General features: G+C 36.0%; 1 protein-coding gene across 2 annotated transcripts; it reads right to left on the bottom strand.

Annotated features, from left to right (window-relative positions):
* Positions 1-767: 767 nt before the first annotated feature.
* Positions 768-10,489, bottom strand: LOC131158264 (probable receptor-like protein kinase At1g80640). Of its 2 annotated transcripts, none has more exons than XM_058113003.1 (10): positions 10,084-10,489; positions 3,795-3,965; positions 3,393-3,643; positions 3,172-3,304; positions 2,999-3,062; positions 2,804-2,900; positions 2,579-2,681; positions 1,656-1,774; positions 1,466-1,555; positions 768-1,369 (listed from the first exon to the last, which is right to left on the bottom strand). In XM_058113003.1, the coding sequence occupies exons 1-10, from the start codon at positions 10,256-10,258 to the stop codon at positions 1,223-1,225; spliced, it is 1,350 nt and encodes a 449-aa protein (XP_057968986.1). In that variant the 5' UTR covers positions 10,259-10,489; the 3' UTR covers positions 768-1,222. The 2 variants fall into 2 exon arrangements, with proteins under 2 accessions (XP_057968986.1, XP_057968987.1); XM_058113004.1 differs by having other exon boundaries at positions 3,795-3,944.
* Between the last annotated feature and the right edge of the window lie 1,451 nt (positions 10,490-11,940).

Raw genomic sequence — 11,940 nt, 5'->3', positions numbered from 1 at the left:
ATTAAATCAATCCACTAAAATTCACATCTAAGACTCAAACAATATATCTCAAACACAATCTTGGATAATTAACTAACTTAACCCTAATGTGTGTAAATGTTTTGGTCCTGAATTTTAACCCATCACAATCAATTTTGTATCTCCACGAAATTTCGTAAAATTGTCTATTTTTCTTGACATATAACCCTGCAGATTTTTCAGAAGCGCATGTTAGACTCCATGAATGAATAGGCAGTAGAAAGTACATAAAAAATGAATACGTGAGGTCGAATCTTCAACATTCACCAAACATTTCTAAACAAGGACGGACCACCGCCCTGTATCAATGGCAAATGCTTTGTCATGTTCCTGCAACAACAAACAATAAATGCAACCACTCCATTATTTATGCATCTCCCAAGTACTTATCCCGGGACACAGCCTGTTGTCTTTGACATTTATGTTAGGAGATTGCAGGGACCCACCATGCAAAATTTTAAAGTTTCTCTCTGAGCTTCTGAAATGTGATATGGATGCAAGAAAATTTATGTTTTAGCAGCAGAGATTGTTGAACAGCTAGTACTCTATAGGTCATGAATTATGAATTATGAAATTTTAAATTTTAAATTTAAAAAAAAAAATGAATATAGGTTTATACCACGTTATGTCTAAATTTACACATTAAAATTCTGAAATCCATGTCCCAAACGCAGGCCAAGAAGAAAAGCATGAGATGAAAGAGAGATTAGATGAAAATAAACACAAGCAATTTAATGCAGATGAACAAGGGAGGAAAGTAATGGGTCTAATTGGCTGATCTATCGTTACATTACTGAAAGAATTTGGCTTCCTTGCAAAAATGAAAATACAATACCCCATATTCATCTCAATAGGAATCACTAAATTAGCTGCAGGAGAGATGCTGTCTGAGTTGCTTTGAAAAGCAAAGGTTTCCAGGGAGCTACAGAACAATTGCTTTCAACTTGCTTCAATTAATAACTGTACAGACAAAACTTCTAAAAAAAAAGAAAAAGGAATTCCTGTCTCGATGTCACTTTCCTGCATCTAAATTTCTAAGATAGATGCCATCTGAAGAAAACAGAACAGGGCAATAGAACAGCACCTTCCAATGAATTCATACCATTTTCTGGTGTCAATAACAAGCATCACAATTGTGCAGCCTAGTAATGTGTGTAGAAGTTAAGACATTTGGTTACTCCGATCTGCAACAAAATGAACCTTGTTAGACGGGTGGTGGTGCAGGCTCTGAAACTCTTAGTGACCCTCCAAGATCAACGGGCACTAGCGGGATTAGTGAGTGCAGCACATCAGTTATCAATGGCCTGTAACTTGGCTCTGGTTGTACACATAGCACCGCTACAGCAGCAACCTACCAACGACCACCAAATAAATTTCAATTCTGCAATTAAATCAACAGCACAGTGACTTCTGACATTATTATGTAAAATTTAACTATACAACACACTTGGTATAAGTGTTTGAGATCCATTGTGTTTCTGATCTCAGGAGCAACAAGGCTTGGAAGCATTGATCTGTCGGTGAGCCGAGGCATAGCCTGTGTGAGAAAAAGTAGAACACTTAGCTCCGAGAATTCAGAACAAAATCAATGCTTTATCAGAAGAGGGTTGATAGATAGGTTCGGCAAGAAAACCAACCCATGTCACAATGGACTGGCATTGAGCAGGTGGCGTCTTCTCTACTGGCTTCCTCCCCAACAGAAGCTCCAAAAGGACCACCCCAAAAGCATAGACATCACTTTTTTCGGTTAGCTTTCCTGCAAAAAATTTTAAAAAATATATATAATAATTAATTAAAAGAAGTTCTGCTTTTTATTGCAAAAATATGGGCACCAATGACTCTCTCCTCCAATAATTAAAAGCTGTTCTTTTTTTTTTTTCAGAAACCACGTTATGAAAGTTGGGGCCCTAGCTAATGACTTATAAATCCAATATTAGTGCAAATTGCCAAACACATCAACACAGCATACTGAAATCACAACCAAATTAAATATCAACAACATTTAACCGCATGGATACTATTGTTATCTTGCTATTAAATTGAGTTTTCCTTGGTCCTAGCTGCCGTTAGTAGCAAGGTACATCTTAATCCAAGAAAACCATGCTCTTAATGCTCAATAAGATTGAACACTTTTAATGATTTTGCAAGCTATTTCAATACCACTGATTTTTCATGCTTAAATATTCAGCATTAGCCATTTTTTGGCTTAGATTATAAGCCCTGGAACAGTTGAGAATTTTTATATGGTAAGAAGCCAGAAAACTACACTGAAGAGGGAAGAAAAAGAAAAAAACTGCTTCAGAAATTGAATGAAAATTTAATAGTGGGCAGAAAGAGATTTGTGTAAGAAATAAAAATACGTATTTGAATATAAAAAAATGGCTATTTCAAAATGATAAAAGCTCAAAGAGTTTGCTAAAAATAACTAAAGAATTGCTTTTAAGAGAAGGAAATACAACTCAAAAGAAAGAAGAGTAAAAAGAGAAAAGAAAAGAAAAGTGAACCTAAACTTAGAAGTCAAATGCAATAAAATTGAAGATCATGATAAAATTTGGCATACCATCCAAAAGGTACTCTGGAGCTACATAACCCAAAGCTCCTGAAAGCTTTATGTTGTTCTTGTTCTGAGTCCGAATGCTTATTGCAAGCCCAAAATCAGAAAGCTGAATCAACAAAAAGCGCATTAGAGAGGGGAAAGAAAAAGAAGATTCTAGTCAAGGTCATTGTGATTGAACAACAGATATACACATAAAAAAATACCCCATGGATCATATTTAGTCCGTACCTTGGCACTGAACTTCGAATCTAGAAGAATGTTAGATGAATTTAGCTCACGATGAATGACAGGAGGGTTGCAGTGCTCGTGAAGAAATTCTAATCCTCTGGTCCCCATCCATGATAGTAATGCAAGTATATAATACTATTTAGAAAAAATGATATAATAATAATAATAAATAACATGACTGGATTATTAATTTACCTAGCAACATCAACAGCAATTTTCAACCGAAGATGCCAACTTAAAGCCAATCCTTGAGCAGGCCCTAAAATTTCAATCAGGAGAAACAAAAAAACATAAAAAATAAATATTTTTGTAGATTTATTATTCATTCTTTTTTTATTCTTCTAACTGCAATGACGATAATAATGTACCATGCAATTGAGTTTCCAACGATCCATTCTGCATCATTTCATAAACAAGAAACCTTGCCTCGCCATGAAGGCAATAACCCAAAAGAGAAACAATATTTTGATGCTGGAATTTACTCAGCCAATCCACCTCATTCTGCAATACAAGTAAATAAAGAATTTTAGAGGGAGCTATTCATTTATTGCCCCAAATAGCTAGAACTGGAAACAAAACAGAAAATTACCTCAAACTCTTTTTCAGCATCCTGCCCTCCACAATCTAGTCTCTTCACAGCTCCAACTAAGCTTTCACTGAAATGAGCTTTATATAGATGTCCAAATCTACTCTCACACAAAATGTTCTTGTTGTCGAAATTGTACGTTGCAGCTACTAATACATCATATTCAATAACAGCAACAAAACCCTTCTTACCCACCATCTTCAATGAATTGAATCTACTCAAATCTGGTACTGATGAAAGCCCTTTTGTGGTATCTTCATTCGACATTATAAAAAGAAAATCAATACCCTGACAAAAATGTCACTCAAGGACCATGGCGTACAAACTCTAAGGGCTGTAACTTAATTACCTTATTTAAATGCAGAGGACAATAAAAAAGAGGAAAAAAATAATGAAAAAGGTTACCCAAATTCTGTTGGCCTTTCACATTGGAGTTCCTTGACTTCTTTTTCTTCTTGCAGACCCAGAAGCAGGATAGAAACAGCGAAACACCAAGAAGTGTGGACGCAACAATAAGCGCTATAAGAATTTTTTTGTTTACACTTGCATGCTGCTCTGCTTTAACATCAGGCATTCCTAGTATTAGCCAAAAAAACAAACAAGTTGACAAAGGATATTGATTTGGAGGTGACTAGAACCCCTAAATCAAAGCAAACAAACAAGTTGACAAAGAAGATTTATGTTATTCCTAGCATTTAAAAAGTAAAGCCACTAAATCCAAATGTTATTAACCATTATTACAAATATAAATTTTGTTGATTATCAAAATTTATGAAAATATTTCAATTGCATTACATACTCATCAAGAGCTTACAATAGGGTATATATATACAACAAGGTAATAACAGATAACTAAACAACTTGATAACTAAATTATAACTATAACTATAACTAAATTAGCCTGCTGTTGCTAACTGCTCTGCTGCTGCTGCTGCTAACAAATTGCTGCTAACAAACTGCTGCAGGCTCAGGCTACTGCTGCTGCTTTGCTGCTAACAAACAATTCATAATACGCCCCCCTCAAGTTGGACAGTGTATGTTAATCACGCCCAACTTGGCAAGTAAATGATGGAAGACATCCGAACCTAGAGCTTTGGTAAAGAAGTCCGCCAGTTGATGACGCGAAGGCACATAAAGCAGATGAAAACCAGACTGAACATGATCCCGAACCAAATGGCAATCTATTTCAATATGTTTGGTGCGTTCGTGAAAAAATGGATTCGATGCAATGTGCATAATAGCTTGGTTATCACAGTATAAAGCTACAAATTGTGGATAAGAAACAAGGAGATCCTTAAGTAAAGATATTAGCCAAACCAGCTTACAAGTAGTAGATGCCATAGCCCTATACTCAGCTTCAATAGAGGATCTAGATACTGTTGTTTGCCCTTTAGAATGCCAGGAAATTAGAGATGAACCAAGAAAGACACAGAAACCAGTAAGAGATCGTCGAGTTGTAGAGCAGCTGGCCCAATCTGAGTTGGTGAAAGCACTTAGATGAAAACTTGAATTACTTGAAAAGAACAATCCTTGGCCAGGACTGGATTTGAGATAATGTAAGACACGTTCAGAAGCTTGGAAATGAGGAGTGTGTGGATTGGCCATAAGCTGACTTAGAACGTGAACACTGTAGGTCAGATCAGGCCGAGTGATAGTAAGATATAGCAAGCGACAGACCAACCTTCTATAAGGTAACGGATCAGCAAGTAACTCACCATCTTCATTGTTAAGTTTGAGATTCTGCACCATTGGAAAAGCGACAGGCTTACATCCTAAAAGACCTGAATCTTGTAGAATGTCTAAGGCATATTTCCGCCGGCAAAGAGAAATACCCTTTGAAGAATGAGCTACCTCCAAACCCAAGAAATAATGTAAGGAACCAAGATCCTTAATCTTAAACTTCTCATCAAGAAATTATTTAATGGCTGTGATGCAAGACATATTGGAACTAGCAACTATAATGTCATCAACATATATGGGAAGAACTGTAAAATCAGCACCATCAACAAGAGTAAACAAGCAGAAATCAGCCTTCGATTGAGTGAAACCATAAGATAAAAGGGCTGATGCAAGCTTGGGAAACCATTGACGTGATGTGTTTTAAACCATACAAGCTTTTATTTAATTTACAAAGCATATTCGCCCCCTGAGCTGCGAAGCCGGGAGGAAGCTGCATATATACTTCCTCAGACAAATAACCATAAAAAAGCATTATTTACATCAAGCTGATGAAGAAAAAAATTCCAGGAAGCAGCAACCGCAAGTAAACACCGAATACTAACAAGCTTAGCAACTAGTGAAAAAGTTTCAATGTAATCTAAACCTGCACGTTGAGTATAACCTTTAGCTACTAAACGGGGCTTTATAACGTTCAATAGAACCATCTGAATGATATTTAATCCGATATACCCATTTACAGCCAATGGGATGATGTGTGGGAGGCAAGGCAATGACAGTCCATGTATTATTCTCTTCAAATGCCTTAATCTCAGCAGCCATAGCATCTCTCCAATGAGAAAACTTATAGCTTCATGAAAGAACTGTAGTTCCTCAGTGGAAGAGACATTAAGAACAAAAGAGTAATAGGAAGGAGATAGTGAAGTATATGAAAGAACTGAACTAAGATCATAGAGCTTACCTGAAGAAGGCGGAGAGCAATGAAGTACAGATTTGCTGGGTTGTGAAACATTGGCCAGATTACAGTGATAATCGCGTAGATATGATGGAGGATGATGAATACGAGTAGAACGACGAGGAGGATCAGAAATTGGAACATGAGAATCATTAGAAGCTGAATTATATGGAGAAGCCAAAGTGTTTGAAGGAGAGACCATGGTGTTTGATGGAAAAGGAAAAGAAATATCATCAGAGGGATGTGGAAGAACTAAAGAAGAAGAAAGAAAATCAGAAGTAGATGTGAGAAAATTAGGAGGAAGAAATGAAAAAGGAAATTGTGTTTTATGAAAAATAACATCTCGTGAAATAAAAATTTCATGAATGAAGATCAAACAATCGGTAACCTTTGACAGCAAAAGGATAACCGAGAAATACACACTTTCGAGCTCGAGAATCAAACTTGTTACAAGAGGAAGATAAAGATGATGCAAAAAACATAAACAACCAAATACCCTTAAATGATTATAAGAAGGAAGTTTAGAAAAGAGAACTTCAAAAGGGGATTTGTTAGACAAAAGAGGAGTAGGCATTCGGTTTATAAGATAGGCTGCAGTGAGAATACAATCTGCCCAAAATGGTGAAGGAAGGTGAGCTTGAAATTGAAGAGCATGGGCAACATTAAGTAAATGTTGATGCTTTCGTTCAACAACTGAATTTTGCTGAGGTGTAGCAACACAAGTGCGTTGATGGATTATTCCTTTTAAAGCAAGAAAATCAGACAAAAGAAATTCCTGTCCATTATCAGTGTGAAGAATTTTGACAGAGGTATGAAACTGATTTTCAACAAGAATAAAAAAATTCTGAAGATGCATATGTGTCTCACTTTTATTTTTCATTAGAAATATCAATGTACATCGAGAGAAATCATCTACAATGGAAAGAAAATAATGAAATCCTTGTAAGGAAGCCACTGAAAAAGGGCCCCAAATATCAGCATGAACAAGCTGAAAAGTAAAAGTAGACACCGAAGTGCTTGAAGGAAATGGCAAGCGATGTTGCTTAGCCATGGGACAAATATTACAAGGACAATTATTAGCAGACTTAAAAGAAGAAAAAAAAAACAAATCACGAAGCAACAATAGTCTGGAATCAGATGGATGACCAAGCCTTTTGTGCCAAACATCAAAAGAAGAATGTGCAGCAGTGAGAGACTTTGGAGCTGAAACAGAGGGCGATATCAAATGATAAAGACCATTAACCAATTTCCCCAAGTCAATCGTCCTCCATTGCTGCAGGTCCTATATAAAATAAAAAGAAGAAAGAAAAATGAAAGAACAAGAAATATCTGAAATCAATTTACTAGCAGAAATAAGATTGAATGTAAAAGAAGGAACACACAAAACATTCTTTAAAACTAAAGAATTTGAAAGCACAATGTTACCAATATGAGTAACAGGTGCTTGAAGACCATTAAGGAAGCATAACAAAACTCGAAACAATGGATGTAATGGAAGAAAAGAAAGTAACCGAGTTAACCATGTGGTCTTTAGCCCCGGTATCAATGATCCATGAAGTGGAAGGAGAGTTACCCGTAAGAGAAGCAAAAGCATGTGACTGGGATGAAAAGGAAGAACAAGAATGATGAGAAAGAATACCTGTCATGTGTGTTGGAGTTAAAGAAGTACCAGTGACTGTTGAGGCTGATGAAACTGGTGGCTGAATGAGAGCTAACAATTGCTGATATTGCTCTTGAGTAAAAGGCAATGATGGAGAATCAAATGTAGTTTTTGTAGAAACATTGTGAGCTAAACTTGGTGCTGTAGATTTAGACTTAGTAAATTTGTATCCTGGAGGAAAACGATGCATCCGATAACATTTTTCCACAGTATGACCTATTATACCACAATGTGAACAAACAGGACGATCTTTCTTGACAAAAGACTTTGTGTTTCTACGTGTGGAAGATGCTGGAGCAGAAGAACTAATCATTGCAATCGAATCAAAAGAAGGAGCAGATGGAACTGCAATCTGTCGTTGACTCTCTTTTTGAAGCAAGAGATAAAATACTTTGTTGATCGGCGGAAGAGGATCAAGTAAAAGAATTTGACCCCGTATGCGACTATAGGATTCATTCAATCCCATTAGAAATTGCAAAACATGATCATAATGTTGAAAATCCACAACAGATCATATCACACCACAAGAACAAGTAGGAACACAAGAACAAAAGGGAGAAGGACGATAGCTTTGAAGTTCATCCCAATAACTCTTCAATTGAGTATAATAGTGAGTAATAGAAAATTGACCTTGAGATAAATCCGAGACAGCTTTCTTGAGTTGAAAGATACGAGGACCACTGCTACAAGAGAAACGATCACAAAGATCCAACCAAATTGCAGGAGCAGTGGTTGCATAGATGACACTGGCTGCAATCTCCTTAGAAATTGAATTGAGAAGCCATGCCACAACCATGCTATTACATCGGCCCCATGGATAGTGAAGAGAATCAAAAATCGGTGGTTGAGGGAGAGATCCATCAATGAAAGATATTTTATTCTTTGCATTCAAAGAAGTGAGCATTGATCGACTCCATGTATGATAGTTATCTCCGGTTAAAACATGAGAAACAAGCATGACACCTGGATGATCTGAATTACTGAGATAATATGGATTGACAAAATCATCAATGGTTGATGATGTAGAAGGGGATGATGAAATAGGAGCATCGGCCATTTAAGAGGTTTGAGAAAAATACTCTAAAACTTCTCTGATACCATATCAAAATTTATGAAAATATTTCAATTGCATTACATACTCTTCAAGAGCTTACAATAGGGCATATATATACAACAAGGTAATAACAGAAAACTTAACAACTTGATAACTAAATTATAACAATAACTATAACTAAATTAGCCTGCTGTTGCTAACTGCTCTGCTGCTGCTGCTGCTGCTAACAAATTGCTGCCAACAAACTGCTGCAGGCTCAGGCTACTGCAGCTGCTTTGCTGCTAACAAACAATTCATAATAGATGCAATGACTATGCAACAGAGTGTCCACAAGGCTCCCATGCCATGTCCTTATCTCCACATTAGGAGAGGCTGTTTCTAAGACTTAAGGCCATGATCGTCAGATTTGGGTGCAACAACCTTTAGAACAAGGCTCACACACCTTTTGATGTAATGACTCAGCAAAGAATTTCAGAAAACAGTTACCATGGTTGCTGAGAAACTGAGGAAAAAAAAAAAAGAAAACAAAAACAGAAAAAGAAAAAATAAATAAAATGAAATCCTATCAAAAAGAAAAACTGAAATTAAATCCTATCTTGCGCAGGTTGACTCTCCAGCTAGACAATATATAATTTCTCCTCAACAATAAATGTGCAGAACTGTAGCTTGTATCAACACATTTGAGGCTTGAGCTCAAGTCTTGCCCAACAAAGACACCAAAAACCAGAAAACGCTAAACTCAAGAACGGCTGTGAGCCGCCCACAACACATAAAAAGATGACAACAGCTGCAACAGAGACCCTTCTCCAATAGTCATTTGCCACATCCTTATCAAACCAGACCACCAGCAAAAGTATGGACAATTGCTCTGCCTCTGACCCTCGGCAAATCATCAGTAAACGTCACTTGAGTTCTTCACTAATCCTTCACAAAACCAAACTCTAGAGTTCCCCTGCGTATAGATGAGTGTGGGCAATTTTGTTTCTTTCTTTTTCCCGACTCAACAAATTCTTCATGTCAACTATATTAGTCGCCCTTGTTTGCTCCCGAACAAAGCAAAATCCGAAATTCAAAATTTTAGGATATTTTCTATGCTTAGTTGGCTAGTTCCCCCCCCCCCCCTCTCTTTTGCATCTCAAGAGTCAAACAGAAAATAAATTAAGAGCATAAATCTAGAATTCTACACGACAAAATTATATTTCCTTGAGTACTTATCGCATTTGAGGTCTTAATTTTGAATCTTCCAAAGGCAAACCCCAGTATGAAATGACAAGAAACAAATAAATTTAAATACCCAAGATGTTAAACTAGAAGCAGATACATGTAATGCTGGGCAGTGCTGGAGTACCTGGGGACTGAGCTTCCATTTTTGCAGAAAATTGAGAAATGGGTTCTTTGGCAGAGGGAATAAGAAAGCCAGATTTGCTGGAAATGGCAGGCTCTGGTCTGGTATCAATTAGAGTGAGGGCTCTAAAGAAAGAGGAGCAAAAAACCCAGAAGGGTAATGACAGAAGACGATTCATGTCAGACAGAGAGAGAGAGAGAGAGAGGAAGAGAAATGGGTGTAATGGATACTTTACTAGCTAAAATAATTTGAATCTCTGTGAATGGAAAATTGTAAATGGTTTTAATGCAGAAGGGGGACGGAAGGCGATTGCAGGGAAGTCAGGGAAGCACTTTTATCCTGTGAGGGGAGACCGGTGAGGTGCAGGTACAGACCAATCATGTGGCAGTTATCGAAATATGTAAAGTCCAGAGGTTTAACAATACACTTGCGCCTTATGGCGTGAAATGCGCGCCTCTCTCTCTCTCTCTCTCTCTCTCTCTCTCAATTCACGAGGATGAAGGTAAATCTACATTATTTTTTGTGTAATGCAGTGCAGAGAAGTTTTTTTAATGAAAAAAACGCTTTTTTAATGAAAAATGATAAAATTAAATTAAATTTTAGAATCGGGATGGTCAATTATTAATTGAAGTAAAAGATGTTTATTTTTCAATAATTGGCACTCTCAAGATTTTTAGTGACAAGTTTAAACTTACCATTTTTAGATACTCTTCTTTCCTTTTGATGCTACAATTTTCAGTATAGTCATAAATAGGTGTTGGTGTTACTTAAAAGATTATTTGCTTCACTTATTTGCTTCACTTGTTGAACTAAGAGATTCTGTAAATTTCTTACCTATTTTTTATAATGATGATAAGGTTTGTAAATTAATTCTCATGATAGTTTGTTTAGTTCTAATTTAGAATCTACCTCGAAAGTAAAATCTTATTCTCATTTGGCATTCTACAGTTTAGTTCAGAGATTGTATTCCAAGATTTTTTCAAAGATTGTATTCCAAGATTTTCTCTTACTAATAGACTTGCCTCTTGGAATAGATTGAGTAATTGGATAGAATCTCATCTTTGGAGATCATCCTTAATTATGTCATTTCTATTATTGTCAAAATGAGAGATCAATATAATGGGAGATAACAACAAAAAAGGATTTCCTTTATTTTGGAATGTCGTTTCGCAACTTTTACATGGTAAGAAAAACTATTTTGACTTTTTGGTTTGATTAATAGCATGTTAGCAATCTCAAACAAATTAACCTTGACAACTAGCATTTATTATATTTAGAAACTTACTAATTTTTAGAACATTCCTTACCCTTGAAATGTTTCTATGCAACTTTTTCCTTCTAAGATGAACTTCTTAGACATGATGGCAATAGCAAGCCTGCAATCTTTAGCAAGTTGGTTATGACGATTAACAATCATCATATTAACAATCATCATATTTTGAGAGTTAGAAACTTATTGATGTCAATCCAAAAGGTTTTTTTTTTTTTTTTGTTAATAGGATTGTCACATACATCTGTAGTAAAATTGAAGGTGCTAGGAAGCTACTAACCTTTTTGGATACTCTTTTTGTATCTCTTTGCTTTACTTATGCTTGTTGGCCTAACAATGTTGTTGACCTTATGGGTTATATCCCGTTTTGATCATGACAAATACATTGATATTTAATGTTTGCCAAGTTTGTGTGCATGATCAATTAGCAAATTCATATGGTGGCACATGATGACTCAAAGGAAAAATGAAGACCCAAAGTGTTTTAATTATTGTAATTTATATTCAATTTATTGGGTTTGTAATATTTAATATGTCGAGGTCTGTAATAATCTGCATATCATGCATGTAGGAACTACAAGCTCAAAGGC

Source organism: Malania oleifera, chromosome 6 (assembly GCF_029873635.1).
Source record: "Malania oleifera isolate guangnan ecotype guangnan chromosome 6, ASM2987363v1, whole genome shotgun sequence".
Classification (NCBI taxonomy): domain Eukaryota; kingdom Viridiplantae; phylum Streptophyta; class Magnoliopsida; order Santalales; family Ximeniaceae; genus Malania; species Malania oleifera.
This window is presented reverse-complemented; position numbering and strand designations above follow the sequence as displayed.